The sequence below is a fragment of the Chiloscyllium plagiosum genome, chromosome 7, assembly GCF_004010195.1.
Source record: "Chiloscyllium plagiosum isolate BGI_BamShark_2017 chromosome 7, ASM401019v2, whole genome shotgun sequence".
In the NCBI taxonomy this organism is placed as follows: domain Eukaryota; kingdom Metazoa; phylum Chordata; class Chondrichthyes; order Orectolobiformes; family Hemiscylliidae; genus Chiloscyllium; species Chiloscyllium plagiosum.
This window is the reverse complement of record NC_057716.1, coordinates 14878622-14901937: the sequence shown is the minus strand read 5'-3', so window position 1 is coordinate 14901937 and position 23316 is coordinate 14878622. Positions and strand designations below refer to the sequence as shown.

The 23316-nt window shown below is 42.1% G+C and overlaps 1 protein-coding gene across 6 annotated transcripts in view; it reads left to right on the top strand.

Annotated features, from left to right (window-relative positions):
- vps8 (VPS8 subunit of CORVET complex) overlaps positions 1–23316 on the top strand; it is a 555322-nt gene that overhangs the window by 73021 nt on the left and 458985 nt on the right. For all 6 annotated transcript variants that reach the window (XM_043693080.1, XM_043693078.1, XM_043693079.1 and 3 more), the window contains 2 exons: positions 728–763; positions 16981–17071. In XM_043693080.1, coding sequence (XP_043549015.1) covers positions 728–763; positions 16981–17071 — 127 coding nt within the window. The remainder of the gene's footprint in view (positions 1–727; positions 764–16980; positions 17072–23316) is intronic.

Here is a 23316-nt window from a genome sequence, read left to right as displayed (position 1 = left end):
CCCAGGACCTCCATGTCCTCGGCAGAGTGGGAGGGGGAGTTGAAATGTTGGGCCACAGGGCAGTGTGGTTGATTGGTGCGGGTGTCCCAGAGATGTTCCCTAAAGCGCTCTGCTAGGAGGTGTCCAGTCTTCCTAATGTAGAGGAGGCCGCATCGGGAGCAACGGATACAATAAATGATATTAGTGGATGTGCAGGTAAAACTTTGATGGATGTGGAAGGCTCCTTTAGGGCCTTGGATGGAAGTGAGGGAGGAGGTGTGGGCGTAGGTTTTGCAGTTCCTGCGGTGGCAGGGGAAGGTGCCAGGAAGGGAAGGTGGGTTGTTAGGGGGCGTGGACCTGACCAGGTAGTCACAGAGGGAATGGTCTTTGCAGAAGGCGGAAAGGGTGGGGAGGGAAATATATCCCTGGTGGTGGGGTCTTTTTGGAGGTGGCGGAAATGTAGGTGGATGATTTGGTTTGTGAAGGTTGGTAGGGTGGAAGGTGAGCACCAGGGGCGTGTTGGAGGGAATATGGGCCAAATCCTGGCAAATGGGAGTAGATTAATTCAGGATATCTGGTTGGCATGGATGAGTTGGACTAAAGTATCTGTTTCAGTGCTGTACACCTCTGTGACTCTGTTATTAAGATGCAAGATTTGGAAATTGTGCCTTTTTTTACTGAATTCAGTGGAAACCTTCCGTATTACATGACAAATGTATTGACTTTTTTTTTGTCCCTTCTCTTCCAGTCAGTGCATGTGATTACTCTGAGGACTTGGCGTGAGGTAAGCAAGTTACAATTGTGCAATGATATTTTGAGTGAGAGGCAGATCGTCATCTCATGTGGAGTTTTTCCATTAAAACTTAACAGTCAGCTTGCTCTGACAGATTCAAACAGCTTGTCTTGTTAGTTTATTAATATACTGTCCTCCTGGCTTCACATTCTAAAGTCTCTCACATCCCTGTTTAGTTATGCCTTGACCGATACCAATTCCATCTGAATTGGCATTCAAGTAGCAGCATGATAGACTAATTCTTACCCTGATCACTCATTTAGATGTAAACTCTTGTCAGCACAGCAGTGTGCAGATTACTCTTTGTCTGTTAAGTTCTGTTCAGTCACATTCTTTGCTTGATTAACTCTTTGCTCTGAAAAGGGAACTTTAAAAAGAACTGGATCAGCATAGACCATTTGGCCTGTCATGTTATTTGCTCCACGTCACAATTCACTTTTGCATGGATCACCTTTTAAGTTTTATGAAGAGGGGAGGTTGCGGTGGAGTAGTAATGTATTACCAGTGTATTATTGTCCAAAGATATAGGCTGATGTTCTGGATTTGAATCCCATCATGGCAGATGGTGAAATTTAAATTCTATTAGTAAATATAACGGTGACCATGAAATGATTTTCAATGTTGTAAAAACCTGTCTGGTTCACCGGTGTCCATTAGGGAAGGTAATCTGCCTTTTTCACCTGATCTGGCCTTCCGTCCTCTCTAAAATGGCTTATCATGTCACTCAGTTGTGTCTAATCACACTAAGTTGGATAAAGTAGTGAAACCAGACAGACCACCCAGTGTCAACAAGACACAAGAAATGACAATGGTCATCACTGTCACTTTGATCCTGCAAAGTCCTCTTGTATCTGGTGTCTTGTGCCAAAATTGGGAGAGTTGTCCTACAGACTATTTGAGCAACAGATTTACATAGTCTTTCTCGTGAATCATACAGACAATATCTCAGACACAACCATTAACATTGCAATATAAAGACAAATGTAGTAACTGTAGTAAGTGCAAATTCAATGGGTTGAATGGCCTAATTCTGCTGTAGATCTTCTGATCTTATGAAGAAATGTTTAGTTATGTCAGTTCTAATTAGTTTACCCCATGTGCAAAGATTGTGTCCTGGCTCTAGACTCCCTAACAAAGGTAAAAATCCATCCTGCATCTAGTCTGAGGAGCCCGGTTAAAATTTTCCACATTTCAATCAGATCCTCTCTCATCCTTCTCAGCACTGATGTATACAGAATCGGTCAAAATAATCCCTCCTCACAGAACAGTCCTGCCATGTGCTTCTGAGAAAGGGTCACCTGACCTGAAACGTTAACTTTCATTTCTCTTCCCAGAGGCTGCCAGACTTGCTCAGTTGTTTTATAATGTGATGCGAATGTAGTATAGAGATGACAACAGGCCATTTGGCCCATTGAGTGTTCCCCACCATTCAGTACAATCATGGCTGATCATTCACTTTAATGTCATTTCCCAAACTATCTGGACCTATACTACTGCAGACCCGAAACATTAACTCTGATTTTTCTTCACAGAAGCTGCCAGACCTGCTGAGCTTTTCCAGCAATTTCTAATTTTGTTTCTGATTTACAGCATCTGCTGTTCTTTTGGTTTTTATCAAGAGGTAGATATGTTTTTAGATTATAAGGGCATTGGGGGTATGGGGAGAAAGCAAAAATATGGCATTGGAAGAGAAGATTAACCATGACCATAATAGCAGGGCATACTTGTAGGTGGAATGACTAGCTCCTGCTACTAGTTTCTATGTTTCTCTGGCCAGCTACAGGACAAGCTCTGGAGTAGGTGGTGAGGGAACCGATTGGAGCCAACTTCTTGTTGCTCTTACTATCAGTCGTAGCAGATGCACCTGTTCATGACAGTTTCAGTATAAATGACTACTGCACAGTCCTTCTGAAGACTAATTCTTATCTCACATTGATGATACCTCCATTATGCTGTATGTATTATTACTCAGCCGGTTATGATTAATTGGAATTCTCTACTCCAGAGAGCTGTGGAATCTCCAACTGAGTAGGTTTAAAGTTAAAATCAACAGTTTTTTTAAGTAACAATGATGTAAAGGAATATGGGGATAGTATAGAAAGAGACATTAAAGTGGATGATCAGCCACAATTGTATTGGATGGTGGGGCACACTCAATGGGCTGAATGGCCTATTGTTGTCTCTGTATTACATTACAAAATCATGTTTCTTTCTGAAAATCTATCCTAAGTTATTATTAGGAGTCTATCCATATCTGACACGGTAGCAATATTCAAACAATTCAAATGATGTGGAGGTGCTGGTGTTGGACTGAGGCTGACAAAGTCAGAAGTTACAAGAGCCATGGGGTGCAGGTCCATGGCACAGAGTCTGTCCTTGTTGCTCTGAAGGGAAGGGGAGAGAGGAGCAGAGCATTAGTCACTGGGGACTCCATTGTTAGGGGGACAGATAGGAGGTTCTGTGGGAATGAGAGAGACTCAGGATTGGTGTATTGCCTCCCAGGTGCCAGGGTTTCTGATGTCTCGGATGATGTTTTCAGAATTGAGGGGGAGGGGGAGCAGCCCCAAGTCATAGTCCACAGAGGCACCAATGACATAGGTAGGAAAAGGGATGGGGATTAAGGCAGAAGTTCAGGGAGCTAGGGTGGAAGCTTGGAGCTAGAACAAAGAGTAGTTACCTCTGGATTGTTACCCGTGCCGCATGCTAGCAAAGCGAGGAATAGGGAGAGTGAGGAGTTGAACACGTGGCTACAGGATTTTGCAGGACGGAGGGTTTCGGATACCTGGATAATTGGGGATCATTGTGGGGTAGGTGTGACCTCTGCAAACAGGATGGTCTACACCTGAACCAGAGGGGTACCAATATCCTGGGGAGGGGTATTTGCTAATGCTCTTTGGGAGGGTTTTAACTAATTCAGCAGGGGATGGGAATTTAAATTGTAGTTCCAGTGTCCAGGAGGTTGAGAGTAGTGAGGTCAGAAATATTGTTTCAAGGTCTCATCCGTTCACTGGCAAGCAGAAAGGTGGTTTGAAGTGTGTCTACATCAATGCCAAGAGCATCTGGAATAAGGTGGGTGAACTTGCAGCTTGGGTTGGTACCTGGGACTTCAACATTGTGGCCATTTCGGAGACATGGATAGAGCAGGGACAGCAATGGTTGTTGCAGGTTCTGAGATTTAGATTTTTCAGTAAGAACAGGGAAGATGGTAAAAGGGGGAGTTGTGGCATTGTTAGTCAAGGACAATATTATGGTAGCAGAAAGGACGTTTGAAGACTCGTCTACTGAGGTAGTATGGGCTGAGATTAGAAACAGGAAAGGAGAGGTCACCCTCTTGGGAGTTTTCTATAGGCCTCCAAATAGTTCCGGAGATGTGGAGGAAAGGATTGAAGATGATTCTGGATAGGTGCAAGAGTAACAGGATAGTTGTTATGGGGGACTTCAACTTTCTAAATATTGACTAGAAATACTCTAGTTCATATATTTTAGATGGGTCAGTTTTTGTCCAGTGTGTGCAGGACAGCTTCCTGACACAATATGTAGACAGGCCAACAAGGGGCAAGGCCACATTGGATTTGGTACTGGGTAATGAACCTGGCCAGGTGTTGGATTTGGAGGTCAGTGAGCCGTTTGGTGATAGTGACCACAATTCAGTTATGTTTACTTTAATGGTGGAAAAGGAATGGTATACACCACAGGACAAGAATTATTCTGGGGGAATGGCAATTATGATGTGATGCAATTAGGCAAGATTTAGGATGCATAGAATAAGCAAGGAAACTGCAGGGGATGGGCACAATTGAAATGTGGAGCTTATTCAAGGAACTACTACTGCGTATACTTGATAAGTATATACCTGTCAGGCAGGGAGGAAGTGGTCGAGTGAGGGAGCCATGGTTTACGAAAGAAGTTGAATCTCTTGTTAAGATGAAGAAGAATGCTTATGTTAGGATGAGACGTGAAGGCTCAATTAGGGTGCTTGAGAGTTACAAGTTAGCCAAGAAAGACCTAAAGAGAGAACTAAGAAGAGCCAGAATGGGACAAGAGAAGTCGTTGACAGATAGGATCAAGAAAAACCCTAAAACTTTCTATGGTATATCAGGAATAAAAGAATGACGAGATTAAGATTAGAGCCAATCAAGAGCAGTAGTGGAAAGTTGTGCGTGGAGTCTGAGGAGATAGGAGAAGCAACAAATGAATATTTTTCATCGATATTCAAACTGGAAAAAGACAATGTTGTCGCGGAGAATAGTGACTAGACTAGGTGGGATTGAGATTCATAAGGAGGAGGTGTTGGCAATTCTGATAAATGTGAAAATAGGTAAGTACCCTTAGCTGGATGGATTTGTCCTAGGATTCTCTGGGAAGCCAGGGAGGAGATTGCAGAGCCTTTGGCTTTGTCTTTATTTTGTCATTGTCTACAGGAATAGTGCCAAAGACTGGAGGTTAGCAAATGTTGTCCCTTTGTTCAAGAAGGGGAATAGACACAACCTTGGTAATTATAGACCAGTGAGCCTTACTTCAGTTGTGGGTAAAGTGTTGGAAAATATTATAAGAGATGGAATTTATAATCATCTAGGAAGGAATCAGTAGATTAGAGATCGTTGACATGATTTTGTGAAGGGTAGGTTGTGCCTCACAAACCGTATTGAGAACTTTGAGAAGATGACCAAACAGGTGGATGAGGGTATCGCGGTTGATGTGGTATATATGGATTTCAGTAAGATGTTTGAGAAGGTTCCCCATGCTGGGCTATTGCAGAAAATACGGAGGCATGGGATTGAGGGTGATTTAGCCATTTGGATCAGACATTGGCTAACTGAAAGAAGATGGAGAGTGGTGGTTAATGGGAAATGTTCATCCTGGAGTTCCGTTACTAGTGGTGTACCACAAGGATCTGTTTTTGGTCCGCTGCTGTTTGTCATTTTTATAAATGACCTGGATGAAGGCGTTGAAAGATGGGTTAGTAAATTTGTGGATGCCACTAAAGTCGGTAGAGTTGTGGACAGTGCGGAAGCTTGTGGTAGATTACAGAGGGACATAGGTAAGCTGCCGAGCTGGGCTGAGAGGTGGCAAATGAAGTTTAATGCAGAAAAGCATGAGGTGATTCACTTTGGAAGGCACAACAGGAATAAAGATTATGGGCTAATGGTAAGATTCTTGGCAGTGTAGATGAATCGAGAGATCTCAGTGTCCATGTACATAGATCCCTAAAAGTTGCCACCAAGGTTGACAGGGTTGTTAAGAAAGCATATGGTGTGATAGCTTTTATTGGTAGAGTTTGAACCACGAGATCATGTTGCAGCTGTACAAAACTTTGGTGCAGCTGTGCTTGGAGTATTGCATACAGTTCTGGTCACTGCATTATAGGAGGGATGTGGAATCTTTGGATAGGGTTCAGAGACAATTTACTAGGATGTTGCCTGGTATGGAGGGAAGATCTTATGAGGAAAGGCTGAAGGAATTGAGGCTGTTTTCATTAGAGAAAAAGAGGTTGAGAGGTGACTTAATTGAGACATATAATCCTGGATGTAGGTTTGCTTGTTGAGCTGCTAGGTTTGTTTTCAGATGTTTACCACCCCCTGAGAAAAAGAACAGGGAATGACATCACCGACCCTAGGAAACTCAAATCTATAAATAGAAAGTGGGCTACACCACCAGTGCTTCATTCAGAGGCTCACTGAAGATGTTGCCTAAACGTCTGAAAACAAACCTTCCAGCTGAGTGAGCAAACCTACATCCAGAACCTCACCTGAGCTCCAAATCTTCTCAAAACTCACTAATATAAGATAATCAGAGGATTAGATAGTGTGGACAGTGAGAGCCTTTTTCCTCAGATGGTGATGGCTACCAGAAGGGGATATAGCTTGAAATTGAGGGGTGATAGATATAAGACAGATGTCAGAGGTATTTTCTTTGCTCAGAGAGTAGTAGGGGCGTGGAACGCCCTGCCTGCAACAGTAGTAGACTCACCAACTTGAAGGGCATGTAAGTGGTCATTGGATAAATATATGGATGATAATGGAGTAATGCAGGATAGATAGGTTTCAAACTGGTTCCACTAGTCGGCGCAACATCGAGTGCTGAAGGGCCTATACTGTGCTGTCATGTTCTATGTTCTAAGATACTAGACTATAGTCCAACAGGTTTTCTCACCTGATAAAGGAGCAGTGCTCTGAAAGCTTGTAATTTCAAGTAAACATGTTGGAATATAACCTGGTGTCGTGTGGCTTCAAGCTATTTAAAGTCAAGCTCTGACTTGGGAATTTCCAAGCAGGATTTTTGTTATCTTGTCTATCATCTCTTAAACTGTATCATGTATTCCTCTATAGAATATCCATCCTGCTTCCTTAATTATTAAAGACTAACTGTGCCTTATGTATTTAATAGGTCATTTTTTTGAAGTTCTGTACAAAAATTTTAATAGAACTGCTAAACTTTCCTCAGTGTCAAATTGTTGAGCCTCTCACTTTGAAAACGTATTCTACCTAATGCTTACTAACATATCAACAAAGTGCAGCAGTACAACCTTCAGCACCTTTAAGCCTGGTCTGCCACTCAGTAAGGTTGTGGCTGACCTGATTGTAACACAAATTTCCATTCCCACTTACCCCTGAGAACATTTTGCCCCTTTGCTTAATGAGAATATCCTTGGCTTTAAAAAATATTTTAAACAACTTTGCTTCTACCACATTTTCCAGAAAGAGTATTCCGAGGACACAAACCTCTGAGAAAAAGAAATTGTGTCTCTTTTGTAAATGGTTGACCCCTGGCTTTTAAACAATGATTGTAAAAAATACACCCAAATACTCCAGTCTGGTAAACCTTCTGTGAAATGGTTACAACCTATTTACATTATTAAAGAAGGTGACCAGTACTGTACACATAACCAAGATGCAGACTCATAATAACTGAAGTATAACTTCTCTACTTATGTATTCAATTACTTTCATGAAAAAGATAACATTACATTAGTTGTCCTAAATTATTGATGTACCTGCGTCAGTGATGTTTTGTGATTCATGCATTGCAATCTCACACCGTGTAGATCATGTTCTTTCTCATTCTTCCTGCCCAAAATGGATGCTTTCACATTTTTCCCACATTGTCTTCCACAATTCTCCATTTCACATATCTTTAATCATGCACATAATCTTTGCTTCCCACTGCAACCTTCAGCTGTCCTCTGTTACTTTCTTATCTATGTCATCAACAAATTATTCAACCGTATCTACTGCCCCTTCATTCAACAAATTATTCAACCGTATCTACTGCCCCTTCATTCATCATTTATACAAGGGCGCCATGGTGGCTCAGTGGTTAGCACTGTTGTCTCGCAGTGCCAGGGACCCAGGTTCAATTCCAGCCTTGGGCGACTGTCTGCGTAGAGTTTGCACATTCCCCCCATGTTTGCGTGGGTTTCCTCTGGGTGCTGCAGTTTCCTCCCACACTCAAGATGTGCAGGTCAGGTGAATTGGCCATGCTAAATTGCCCATAGTGATAGGTGCATGAGTAGGGGAATGGGTCTGGGTGGGTTGCTCTTCGGAGAGTCGGTGTGGACTTGTTGGGCCAAAGGGCCTGTTTCTGTACTGTAGGTAATCTAAATCTAAATAAATTGTGAACAGTTGAGGCCCCAGCAATGATTCCTTTGACACACCACTCTTGCCAATATGAAAGACCCATTTATGCCTAATCTCTGCTCTTTGTTAGCTCTACAATCTTTTACATATATCAACATGCTACCCCTTACACTACGAGCTTTTATTTTCCACAATAACATTTGATGTGGAGTGTGTTTTTCGGACTGGAGTCCTGTGACCAGTGGTGTTCCAAAAAGTTCACTGCTTGGTCCACTTTTGTTTGGTAAGGCATGGTAAGTTTGTTTGCAGTTTGCACCAAGATTGTTGGTGTAACAGGACTTATACAAAGAGAGCTTGACTTGGATAAATGCAAGGTATTTGTAAAACAAACAAAAGCAGGACTTTGCAAATAAAAGTAGGGCCTTGGGTAGTGTTATGGAACAGAGAAACTAAGGGTGTTCAGGTACATAATTCTTTGAAGCTTGCATCACAGAGTGGTTAAGAAGGCATTTAGCACACTTGTCTTCATTGCTCATACCTTTGTGTATCAGAGTTGGGATGTTATGTGGAGGATGTATAGGAAGCTGGTGAGGCCTTTTCAGGAGTCCTGCGTCAAGTTTCTGCTCTCCCCGTTATAGGAAGGGTATTATTAAGCTGGAGAGGGTTTGAAGAGATTTACCAGGATGTTGCTGGGTATGGAGGGTTTGAGTTATGAGGAGAAAGGCTGGAATGTTTTTCACTGGAGCGTAGAAGGTTGAGAGGTGACCTTACTAAAATTAGGAGGGGTATAGCTAAGGTGTCTTTTCCCTAGGGTAGGGGATATTGAAACTAAGGGGCTTATTTTTAAGGTGGGAGGAGAAAGATTTAAAAACAACATGGGGGGCAATATTTTTTTGCACAGAGTGGTTCGTGTGTGGAATGAACATCCAGGGGAGGTGGTGGTTGTGGGTATGGTTGCAATGTTTAAAAGACCTTTGGATAAGTACATTAATAAGGAATGTTTGGAGGTATATGGGCCAAGAGCAGGAGCAGGTGGGACTTGTTTTGTTTGGTTTTATAGTTCGCATGGACTGGTTGGACCGAAGGGCTGTATGACTGTGACTCATTACATGCCTTCCAGAAATCTAATTACAGTTCATCCACACCATGTGTAACCTCATCAAAGAATACCAGTAGCTTGTTCACCATTATTTTCTTTTCACAATGCCATGTTGACTCTGCTGATTATGTTGAACATATCTATATGCCCTGTTATAACTTCAATAACTTTTAACATCTCCAGTTTTAAGTGACCGGTAGTTTCCTGCTTTTTGTCTCTCTTTTTTGGTATAAAAGAGTACATTTGCAATTTTCCAATCTAATGAGGTCTTCTCCAAATATCGCATCTAATAAAAAGCAAATGTCTCAAACTTGCCTTTTCCTTTGTTAAAAAGACAATAGGTCCACAGATCCACTTGATTTTTCCATTATCTTGAGTTTCAGCTTAACCGAACATCAGTGTGAAGTTATATCTTGTCACTTTACCTTTACTTTCAACCATTGTTCAAACTCTAATAACAGTCTTGTGTCTGAAAAGAACTGTTAGTTTCCTATGTATACCTTTATGCATTCGTTCTCTGATACAAATGTCAATTCAGATCCAAACAAGTTAGTGCAGCAGACACCAAAGTCTTGTATCTCCTTCCACACATCAATCCTACTTGTTCACCATTTATATTTATCCTGTCAATTGATTAACCAATTAATCCCAAATAGTTGCTTAACTATTTGTTATAGTAACAATGTGGGATCCTGGGTTTTATTAGTACAAAAACCGGGAAGTTATGCTGAACCTATATAAAACAATAGTTTGATCCCAACTAGAGTATTATGTCCAATCCTGGGGACTACTCTTTTACTCAATTTTTGGAGAGTGTACAGAATAGAAATTCTGGGATTAGTCCTAAAAAACAGAATTTACAGTGTGTGGACACACAAAAGAAACTGGGGTTCTCAGAATAAAGGAGGCTAGAAGTAGACTTGATGAAGTATCCAATATGGTGAAAGGCCAAGATGGAGTAATTGAAGAGAAACTGTTTCAAATAGTTTCATAGAGGTATACAGCACTGAAGCAGACCCTTCAGTTCAACTCATCCAAAGCAACCAGATATCCCATCCTAGTCTAGTCCCACTTGCCCAGCACCCAGCCCATATCCTTCCAAACCATTCCTATTCATATACCCATCCAGATGCTTTTTAAATGCTGCAATTGTATCAGCCTCCACCACTTCCTGTGGCAGCTTATTCCATACACGCAACATCTTCTGTATGAAAAGGTTGCTCCTTAAATCTCATTTAAATCTTGCCCCTCACACTCTAAACCTATGCCCTCTAATTCTAGACTCTCCCACTTCAGGGAAAAGAGGTCTATTTAACCTCATGATTTTATAAACCTCTATAAGGTCAGCCCTCAGTTTCTGATGTTCCAGGGTAAACTGCCCAAGCCTATTCAGCCTCTCGCGTAGCTGAAGTCCTCCAAACCTGGCAACATCCTTGTAAATCTTTTCTAAACTATTTCAAGTTTCATAACATCCTTCCAATAGGAAGGAGACCAGAATTGGACACAATATTCCAAAAGTGGCCTAACCAATGTCCTGTACAGCTGCAACATGACCTCCCAATTCCTATACTCAATGCTCTGTCCAATAAAGGAAAGCATGCCAAATGACTATCCTATCTGCCAATGACTCCACTTTCAAGGAACTATGAACCTGCACTACAAGATCTCTTTGTTTAGCAGCACTCCCTAGGACATTACGATTAAGTGTATAAGTCCTGCTCTGGTTTGCCTTTCCAAAATGCAGCACGTCACATTTATTTAAATGAAAGTCCATCTGCCACTCCTCAGCTCATTTGCCCAGCTGATCAAGATCTTTTTGTGCTCTGAAGTAACCTTCTTTGCTGTCCATGACACCTCCGATTTTGGTGTCATCTGCAAACTTATTAACTATACCTTGTTAAAAATCACACAACAACAGGTTATAGTCCAAGAGGTTTATTTGGAAGCACTAGCTTTTGGAGCACTGCTCCTTCATCAGGAGCAACATTCCAAAAGCTAGTGCTTCTAAATAAACCTGTTGGACTATAACCTGATGTTGTGTGATTTTTAACTTTGTACACCCCAGTCCAACACTGGCACTTCCACATCATAACTAAACCTCCTATGTTCACATTCCAAATCATTTACAGAGGAACCTCGATTATCCAAACAAGATGGGTGGACACTACAATGTTCAAATGATTGATTATTCGGTTAGTTGATTCAATGCCTTTCCTCTGGGGCTCGGAGTTTTCTGTTAAATCTGCTCCCCTTTCAGGGGACTAGGCGTGTGAGCCCCCCACTCAAACCCGTCCAACACCAGCCAGCGCCTGCCCTCACCTGTAGCCCCCCCCCCCCTCTGTCCGTCCCCACCCCCCCCCTCTCCCGAGCAGCTGGACTGGACCAACAACAAAACTCCTGCTGCTGCTGCGTTTTTGGGGGTGAGTCTCCAAGTAGCGCACACACACAACACACACACACACACAGATACAGGCACAAACAAACTTTTACTGCAATCTTTTGACAGGCTCCACCTCTGCGATGTGGAGGATAAAGTTGGAGATATTATCTGGGGAAGGGAGGTTTAGGGTACATGCCTGTGTAGAACTGCAGAGAAAGTGTGGGAGGAGAGAGAGGGGGCAAGAGGTCAGTCATTTGGAGACGTCACCTGGGCTCCCATCGATGTCCAGGACTGTTCTTGGCAGCATTTCAGTAAGTCGAGTTCATTTTTAATCATTGTAAACAAAAGGCATAATCAGTGTTGGAAACACCTCTTTGATGTAATGTTTCTACCATGACCTTGAGATCTTCGGATAATCCGATATTTGGATAATTGATATTCGGATAATCGAGGTTCCACTGTATATAAATGACGAAAAGCAGTGGACCCAGAACCAATCCTTGTGGCACACCACTGGTCACAGCCCTCCATTCTGAAAAGCAGTCCTCCATCAACATACTGTCTCTTCTACCTTCGAGCCGGTCAGTTCTGTATTGAAATGTCTAGTTCTCCCTTTATTCCATGTGATCTAACTTTGCTAACCAGTCTACCATGCAGAACCTTGTCGATCGCCTTATTGAAGTCCATATAGATCACACCCACCGCTCTGCCCTCATCAATCCTCTTTGTCACTTCGTGAGACATGATTTCCCACGCACAAAGCTATCCTGACTATCCCTAATCAGACCTTTCCTGTCCAAATGCATGTCATTCCTGTTCCTCAGGATTCCCTCCAACAACCTGCCCACCACTGATGTCAGGCACACTGGTCTGTAGTTTCCTGGCTTTTCGTTACCCCCTTTCTTAAATATGGGCACCATGTTAGCCAGTCTCCAGTCTGCTGGCACCTCACCTGTGATTATCAATAATACAAACATCTCAGCAAGGGGCCCAGCTTCCCACGGAGTTCTAGGGTACACATGATCAGGTCCTGGGGATTTATCCTTCTTTTTATCTATTTAAAGACGTCCAGCACCACCACCTCTATATTATGGACAGTTTTCAAGATGTCACCATTTATTTTTCCACATTCTATACCTTTCATGTCGTTTTCCACAGTAAACACTGATACAAAATACTCGTTTAGTATTTCCTCCATCTCCTGCAGCTCCACACAAAAGCCGCCTTGCTGATCTTTGACGGGCCCTATTCTGTCACTAGTTATCCTTTTGTCCTTAATGTATTTGTAAAAACCCTTTGGATTCTCCTTAACCCTGTTTGCTAAAGCTACCTCATGTCCTCTTTTTGCCTTCCTGATTTCCTTCTTAAGTATCCTCCTACTAACTTTATAATCTAAGGATTCAGTCAATCTCTGCTGTTTATACAGGACCTATGCTTCATCTTTGTTCTTAACCGAAACCTCAATTTCTCTCGTTATCCAGCATTTTCTACACCTACCAGGCATCTTCCCCTCCCCACCACTCTCTGCAAGGACTGTTCCCTTTGCCAGTCTTTAGTTTGCGCCTCTGCCCGCCAACCCCCCGAACCTCCAGGTACCTTCCCCTGCAACCGGAAGAGATGCAAAGCCTACTGGCACATCACCCCCCCCTCCCCTCACCTCCATCCAAGGCCCCAAACAGTCCTTCCAGGTGAGACAGAGGATCACCTGACTCTCTTCCAACCAGGTTTACTGCATCAAACAGACCAAACAGCACGTTTTACCGAGCATTGCAGCCTGGCCCCTAAAGGCTGACTAGACCTTCCAATTTCAAATAACCTCCCTTCCCATCCTCCCTCTACACCCACCCCCAACCCTGAAGAAGGGTTACACCCAAAACATTGACTTCTCCACCTCCTGATGCTGCCTGGCTTGCTGTGAGCTTCCAGCCTCCTTGTCTACCTTGTCTTTCATCCTAACAGGAAAATACTGTCTCTGGAGTGTTGTTATTTTGTTTTTGAAGGCTTCCCTTTTCCAGCTTCCCTTTATCTGTCCCCAATCAACTTAGTTGAATGGTCAATAATAGGGAATTTAAGATGATTCATGAAATATCCAGAGGGTACATGAAGAAAAACATTTCTACATAGCAAGTAGTTAGTTCTTTGTTTTGTTATGGTTATGAATGGGAATGCATTGTCTGATAGGCTGGTGAATACAGATTGAATAGTAACCTTCAAAAGGAAATTGAATAAATACTGGAAGAAGAAAAGTATTTATAGAGATACTGGAAAGAGTGAGACTCACTGGGTCAGTCCCGAAAAGAGTCAGTGCAGTCTTGATTGGCTGAATGTCTCTTCTGCACTATGTCATCCTATGATTTTTGACCTTTGTTGTTGGAATCTCCACTGACATGATTATTACAATTTCATTTTCTGGATGGTTCTTTTAGCAAAGACTATGTTAGCATGCCTACAACAAATGTCCACCTCACCAGTAAGTTCTTTGGACTTGTTCAGTCTCCCTTTATAAGCAAACAAAAAGAAATTCCCTGTATTCCAATAATGTTCCGTATAAAATTTAGTTTTTGCATGTGTTTTTTTCATGTGCTTGGTCACACCTTATTTCTAAGAACAAGCCCTTGTATGACTGCACAACCATGCAGCAGGGTTGTTAACCAGTCCTTTGACAATATTCCCTTATTTAAAATGAATGCTCATGCACCTGTTATAGTGCATCTGCTGTCTCATTCATAACTTCGAAAATGGGTGTAAACAGTTCACTCTGAGATCAGGATTTTGATTCTAAGTATTGTTTATAGAACATAGAACATTACAGTGCAGTACAGGCCCTGCGGCCCTCAATGTTGAGCGGACCTGTGGAACCAATCTGAAGGCAATCTATCCTACACTATTCCATTTTCATCAATATGTTTATCCAATGACCATTTAAGTGCCCTTCAAGTTGGTGAGCCTACTACAGTTGCAGGCAGTGCATTCCACACCCCTACTACACTTCGAGTAAAGAAACTACCTCTGACATCTGTCCTATAGCTATCACCCCCTCAATTTAAAGCTATGTCCCCTTGTGCTAGCCATCGGCCATCCAAGGAAAAAGGCTCTCACTGTCAACCCGATCTATCCCTCTGATTATCTTATGTCTCAACTAATTCGCCTCTCTAACAAAAACAGCCTCAATTCCCTTAGCCTTTCCTTACAAGACCTTCCCTTCGTACCAGGCAACATCCTAATAAATCTCCTCTGAACCCTTTCCAAAGCTTCCACATCCTTTCTATAATGCAGTGACCAGAAGAGTACGCAAGTGTGGCCGCGCCAGAGTTTTACATGATGAACAACCTCTCCCTTGTGATTGAATATCTTCTTGTCTACTTTGGTCATGTCTAATGTCATACCTGCTTATTAATCCCTGATAGATAATGAGGCAAACTATTTAATACTTTTGTTAACTCACTGTCATTACTGGAGAGTTTGTCATGTGTGCCTATCATGTTATATGTATGTGAAATATACTACATTTAAATGATATTTGATCTAATTTTGTAGCTCGTCATTGTTTTCCCTGCTCTTATCTTCTCCTTTGTTCTCTGTGTACACCTTTTTCTCTAATTTTTCCCTTAATTTATTCATATCATTATTGGCTAGTTTGTCCTTAATCACCATTTTGAATCCTTCTCACAGTTTTATGTCTACAAATTTTTTTCTGGTTAAATTTTCCTCGTTCTTTACTCATCCCATCTGTATTTTCTGGTTTTTCATCTATTACTTTGGTGTTCTATTTTTCTCAATTACAGTGTTCAGTCTTATTTGGCTGTGATTTCTATTCCCTCGTTATTCCCCCCCCCCATTCAAATTGCTAGTTTGTTCTGGTTTGTTTTCATTTGGGATCAAAAGGTGATTGCTGCCGAGTAGTGCTTTTTACATACTGGATAAGGAAGGCACAACATACAATCATACACTTATATATAAATACTGTACTCCCTTTTCTCCTTTCTTTATCTCCTGCCAGTGTATTCAGAATAACTGATGCTCAATTTATTTGAACTCCAGAAATTTTCTGGTATATTTATTTCTCCATTTCTCCTCAACTATAGGGCTGATCTATAGATTTTGCCTATTAGAGTAATTCGACACAACAAAAACTGCAGCTGCTGGAATCCAAGGTAGACAAGCAGGAGGCTGGGAGAACACAGCAAACCAGGCAGCATCAGGAGGTGGAGAAGGGTTACACCTAAAGCCTTAACCTCTCCACCTCCCGATACTGCCTGGCGTGCTGTGTTCTTCCAGCTTCAGGCTTGTCTATATTAGAGTGATTCATCCCATCTTAATCTTGGTCTCTGAATTCAGAGTTTTAGGGCATTTTTCTTTGTCGAAGGTGATCCATACAAGTTTTTGGTGTAACTAATTCAGATAGTTATGTGTTTGTGTCTGTTGTAACTATGCCAGCTGGAGCTAATTCTGATCATGCCATTGTTTTGTTTTCTAAAAACTGTGAATTGATTTTTTTTTTGCTTTGTTGCTTCTAGCACTAAATGCTTTTAACTTGCTGCTGAAAGACCAATGTGTTTTTTTTGGATGGGATACAAAAAGCATTGATTTATATTTTAGTAACATACTAGTGAATTGCTTCTTTACAGTGCTTTTGTCTTGAGTTTTATGTGGATTTTTTCCAATATTAAAGCAGCTTCATTTTTCTTAATTGCTGAAATGTAATTCTTTCAAAAGTTGATCAATTTACTTTGAGGAGAGAAATCAAAACTTTATTTAGCTTCAGTGATTTGAAGCATTAAATGCATTCTTTTCATATGTTTTGCTGGAACTGTGTTCATTTTTAAAAAGTTCTTTCCCTACAATGTATGATATTGTCCCATTTAACTGTTATGAAGCATAAAATTTGCCACCTAATTTTCTGAAATGTTAGCTAAATTTTCCATTGTCATTGTTTGAAGCTTAGACAAAGCTGCATGAAGTGTGTAATATTAGTATTTTGGCCCCATTCTGTATTGTGGAATCGGGTAACCACATCGGCCACGGCAGTTGAACTGTAGGTGACATGTGATTTGTCTGTCCATGCTGTAAGGAAGTACGTACTTCCTATAGACCTCACTCTTCGGTAGTGTGAACCTTGATGTATATTTTTCTCACAATGCTTTGTCTACAGAGGGTGGATTACTTGTTGAAGCAGGAGCGATTCATTGAGGCACTATCCCTGGCCTGGTCCTTTCACGAAGGAAAAGCAAAAGCAGTAGTTGGTGAGTGATGACCTTTCATGCTTTCAAAATGGATTGGACAATTCATTTGATGACTTTTAATATGTTTTTCTCATTCAGCCTGCCGTGTCTGTTTGTCACTCTCAAACAGCTGTCTTGCTATGTCCTCCAGGCTCGCTTTTTGGAAGTAACCTGAGGGTTCCACATTTTCGAGCGTCTGCTAATTCCTTTAAAAATTATTTATTGGATCAACGTTTGCCAACTTTTCGGGTGGGACATTCCAAATCTTAACAACTCTGAGTGGAAACGATTCTCACCTCTGTAAATGTATTGGCAATCATTTTAAATTGGCAATGTCTGGTGATTATCCTGTTGTAAAAATAGATCAAAGGAACAAACCACCTCTCTAAAAAAGCTGTCTGCTTACAGTGCATGCAAGTGCTAAATGGCTGTGTACTTTAGTGCCGTGTGCAAGTTTCCATCAGTAACAAACCCAGTTGACAGGACAAAGCCCGTCGTGATGAATTCTACAAAAGCTAAAGAGGGAATGAGATCAACTAAATTGAGAAGTTGTGGTTAATTGACAGTAAGATCAGGTTTTAATAGCTCAAATATTGTCGAAGAATTTAGAGTTGAGGGGTGGAGAACTTCACAGTTCCAAATCGGTAAAGAAGATTGAGGTGGAGTAAAAACGTTGTTCTCCGTTAAAAAGGGATATGCTTTCCTTGTGAACTGGATGGACTGATTAAGTGCTTTCTGTGGTGTGTGTTCTGTGTGTCATAATGGGGATGATCTTGTAAGAATACTTTTGTACTTATGCACTTTATGCTGTGTATGATTGTGTAGTCTGTGCTGTCCATGTAGCACCCTCGGTCCTGGAGGAACACTGTCTTGTTTTTACTGTATCTGTTGTATATGGTAGCAATGACAAATAAAAAGCTACTCTACTCTCTACTGTATAGAGTTTAGGAGCAGGAAGGTTATGGTGGGACTGTATAAAATGTTGCTTAGACTACAGCTTGAGTATTGTGTGCAGCTCTGGAGTCCATGGTGGCTAGCACTGCTGCCTCACAGCGGCAGGGACCAGAGTTCAATTCCCGCCTCGGGCAACTGCCTGTGTGGAATTTGCATGTTCTCCCCGCGTCTGCGTGGGTTTCCACCGCGTGTTCTGGTTTTCTCCCACAGTCCAAAGATGTGCAGGTCTGGTGAATTAGCCACGCTAAATTGCCCATAGTATTAGGTGCATTAGTCAGGGGTGAATGTAGGGGAATGGGTCTGGGTGGGTTGCTCTTTGGGGGGTTGGTATGGAATTGTTTCCACACTATAGGGAATCTAATAATAAAAAAATCCTAATAATATTATTGGAGGGATGTGATTATACTGGAGAGTGTGCAGAGGAGATTTACCAGGGTATTGCTTGGGCTGGAGAGTTTTAGAGATTGGACAGATTGAGGGAGTTTTTCTAGGAGAAAGTGAGGACTGCAGATGCTGGAGATCAGAGTTGAGAGTGTGTTGCTGGAAAAGCACAGCAGGTCAGGCAGTATCTAAGGAGCTGGAGAATCGACATTTCGGGCAAAAGCCCGCAATGTCGATTCGCTTGTTTTTCTTGGAGCAGATGGGACTTGGAGGGGTGGTGGTGGTGAGGATGGTTGTTGTGATTGTGGTGTATAACATTGAGAGGCATAGACAAAATTGAAGGGAGTGATCAATCACCAGGGGGCATAGATTTCATGTGAGAGGCAGGAGGTTTAGGTGAGATGTGAGGAATGTTTATCTTCACTGAGGCTGGTGGGATTCTGAAACATGCTGCCTTTAAGGATGGTACGATAGAAACCTCATAACGTTTAAGAAGTATTCACATGTATACTTGCGATGTCAAGACATGCAAGAGTATGGGCCAAATGCAGAAAAATGGGATTAGAATAATGAGGTTGTTGTTTTTGTTTGGTGCAGACTTATTGGGCAGAAGGGCCTTTTTCTGTAATGTAAACCGCTATAACTCTGACTCTATATTTGTAACTTAAGACAAATATGAGGAAAAACCTCGTATGAGTGATGACCTCTGTAGTCTTTGATGCATCTCATCTATTGTGAGAAAGTTCCATGTCTTGTGAATGTCATGACAATGGTGTGTCATGAATACTTGTCTATTGTTTTCTGCCTCATTGGCTAAGTGTTGTTGATCTTGTGTTTTCCAATTTACTAACTTATTGTGCACTTGTTACTTCACCTACAATCATTTGACAGGAAGCCTCATTTCCTAAGACAGTTCTCCCAAATCCCCTTGTAGCATATCAAATGTTTGAAGAAACTAATTAAAAGTTTCCCATCTTCCATGTTCATATCATGGAACCTTCATCTCATCTTAAACTTTGTTGTCCATATTCTACTTCACACCAAGTCTCCCTAATTACTTTTACCAAAGGAGAAAACCAAGTTTCCTACTTTCCTATCACTTCATACCTATTTTTTCTGTCCTCATTAATTTATTTCAGACGTTAGTCCATCAATATCTCCACAGTAAATTTCTGGTTGTGTTTCTATTCCTTCATGATCTCATTTCCCCTGTTTTTGTGACTTCTTTCACACTTTGGTCCATTCACTAACATCTCCCCTTTTCATTCTTTATCCCAGTCCTGGAGCTGTTTGTTTTCTTATTCTGGCATTAGCATCATGTGCGTGCAAACCATTCTTTCAGTTGTTTAGGCCCGAAATGTTGAAATTCTCTTCTTGAAACTTTTCCACCACCTTTCCTTAAAACTATTTAATTAGTGAACATTTGTTCATAATTCCTAATAGCCATTTTAGTTCAACATGAATTCCTTGGGACTTTTTCCAAATTAGGGAATCCAGTTTGAAAGGGTGGTGAATAATTTGATTCGGATGATTTCTGAATTGGTTTATTTGTTACCCTAGACCATGTTGTGTTACGAAATAGACTGTGATGAATAAAAAATTTTATTTGAGTACATTAATTCAGACGAATAAACCAAACAAAGTCTTTAAAATTTGTTATAATAAAGCTTACAAGCAAATTACCATGTTGAAGAATACTGCTCTGCGGTGCTGCATTTTGGGAAAGTAAACCTTAGCAGGACTTACACACTTAATGGTAAGGTCCTAGGGAGTGTTGCTGAACAAAGAGACCTTGGAGTGCAGGTTCATAGCTCCTTGAAAGTGGAGTCACAGATAGATAGGATAGTGAAGAAGGTGTTTGGTATGCTCTCCTTTATTGGTCAGAGTGTTGAGTACAGGAGTTGGGAGGCCATATTGTGGCTGTACAGGACATTGGGTAATGTGGGCATAGGTTTAGTGTGAGAGGGGAAAGATGTAAAAGAGAGGTAAGGGGCAATTTTTTCATGCTGAGGTTGGTACATTTGTGGAATGGGCTGCCAGAGGAAGTGCTAGAGACTGGTACAATTGCAACATTTAAAAGGCATCTGGATGGATATATGAAAAGGAAGGACTTGGAGTGATATGGGCCAGGTGGGACTTGATTGGGTTGGGATATCTGGTTGGTATGAATGAGTTGGACTGAAGGGTCTATTTCCGTGCTTGTACATCTCTATGATTCTATGAATGATTAGAGACAAAAAAAACTGCAGATGCTGGAATCTAGACAAGCAGGAGGCTGGAAGAACACAGCAAGCCAGGCAGCAACGGATGTGGAGAAGTCAACGTTTTGGGTGTAACCCTTCTTCAGGAATAGGGGTGGGTGTGGGTGGAGAGAGGGCTGCCACATAAATGGGGGGTTGGGGCAGGGTGGTGAGGTGGGGATAAGTGGACAAAAGTGAAGACTGCAGATGCTGGAGATCAGAGTCTAGATTAGAGTGGTGCTGGAAAAGCACAGCAGGTCAGGCAGCATCCGAGGAGCGGGAAATTCAACGTTTCGGGTGAAACCCTTCATCAGGAATGAAGGCAGGGAGCCTCTGAGGTGGAGAGATGAATTGGACGGGGGTGGGACTGGGGAGAAGGTAACCACGAGTACAATAGATGGATGGAGGTGGGGATGTAGGTGATAGGTCAGAGAGGAGGTTGGAGCGGATAGGTGGGAAGGAAGGTTGGCAGGTAGGACATGTCATGAGGATGGTGCTGAGCTGGAAGGTAGGAACTGGGGTAAGGTAGGTGGAGGGGAAATGAGGAAACAGGTGAAGTCCACATTGATACCCTGGGGTTGAAGTGTTCCGAGGGGAAAGATGAGGTGTTCTTCTGCCAGACATCAGGTAGTGAGGGAATGGCGACGGAGGAGGTCAAGGACCTGCATGTCCTCAGCAGAGTGGGAGGGGGTGTTGAAATATTGGACCATGTGATGGTGGGTTTAATTGGTGCATGTGTCCTGGAGATGTTCCCTGAAGGTTGGGATAAGTGAAGAGCGAACGACCTGTTTGGTGGATGGGAGGAGTGAATCCAGTTGGTGGCTGGATGGAAGGATCACTGAGAGGAATGGAAGGGAGGGGGAGAAGCTAGGAAGGGAATCTGATGATGGGAAGGAAGTTTATTTGAAATTGGAGAACTGTGTTGAGTCCTCCGGGCTGTAGCTGTCCAGATGAAAGATGAGGTATTTTTCTTCCAATTTGCGGTCTGATTCCCTGACCTCAGGTACTTTCCCCTGCAACCAGAAAAGATGTAAAAACTGCCAGTATACCATCCCCCCTCACCTCCATCCAGAGCCCCAAACAGTCCTTCTGGGTGAGACAGAGGTTCACCTGCCTCTCTTCCAACCTAGTTTACTGCATCAGATGTTCCTGATGTGGTCTTCTCTACATCGGGGAGACTGACCGTAAACTAAGGGAATGGTTCATTGAGCATCACAGTTGGGCCCGCAAGGGCCAACCGGACCTCCCAGTCACCGCTCATTTTAATTCCCCTTCCCATTCCCTTTCCAACATGACCATCCATGGCCTCCTCCATTGTCACAGTGAATTAGACCACAAATTGGAGGAACAACACCTCATCTTCTGCCTGGGCAGCTTACAGCAAAGGGGACGCATCATTGAGTTCTTCAATTTCAAATAACCTCCCTTCCCTCTCATGACTCCCTTCCCAGCCCTTACCCCTCTCTTCCATTCCTCTCATTGATTCTTCTTTCCAGCCACCAACCGGATTCATTCCTGCCATCGACCAACCAGCTCGCATCCTCTACCTGTGTTCACCTATCCTCACCCTACACCCTATCCTTTTATCTGCAGCTCCCCTTACACCCACCCTCAGTCCTGAAAAAAGATTACACTCGAAATGTTGATTTCTTCATCTCCTGATGCTGCCTGTCTTGCTGTGTTCTTCCAGCCGCCTGCTTGTCTACCTTTAAGGAATGATTGGCAAAAGTTTAAGTGCAGTTAGTACTGAAAAATCTGAACAAAATCTTAATTTGGCTCTGGCGAGACTGATTGTAAGAATGGCTTGCAAATGTAAGAGTGCATTGTCTATGAAATTAGCAATTCATTTGTTCCAGAACTTAATACATGGGATGCGATGTGGTGGTGTAGTGATTTGGATTATGTCAGCCAGGTGGACCTCATAGAATAGGAGTTCCCTGATTGAGATGTTAATCTTGTTCAGTCAGGGAGCCCTGGCTGATAGATTAAAAACATGAATGTCAGGATTCCTGCTCAGGCTAGGAGCCGGTCTGCTATAGTTTCAGTCAATCTCATGTGCCATGCACATGTAAGTGAAGGGTGACTTGGTGACGGTATACCAGCCTTCGTGGAGTTATTTCAGTGATGGGGGATGTAGTATGGTTATAATTAGTTGATGTGGTGAGGTACCAAAGATGGTCTGGTGATGTATGAAGTGAAGCTGCAGAGGACTTGGAAGCACCATTGTCTGTTGCTGTAAAATTGCTGGCATGTGCATGTTTGGATCAGTTCCCACAAATATTACTTTTTATAACCCTCACCTTGCTTGTTAATCTTAAGGCATGAGCTTATAGAACGTGCCCATGAGTTTGCTATAAAGTATCCCAACAATCAAATTTTAGAATTATTGGTTTGTATGAATGTCATATAATTATAAAGGCAGAGGAAAACATTAACAGAAAGAGTAAGCAATTCATCACAACAGAAAAAATCAGCTGCAACAGTGAGGATGTTTGTGCAGATATTGCATTTTTAATAAGATACAACAAACAAAGAGAATATGGGCTGTTGTTTCTAATAAAATAAATAGTTGGCCTGATTGCCAACTATTTTTTCTGAAATAACTTTACATAAAACAAAGGAGCCGCTGTGCAGACTGTCCACAGATACAGCTGAATGAAGTCAGTTTTAATTTAAATTGAATTTATTTTC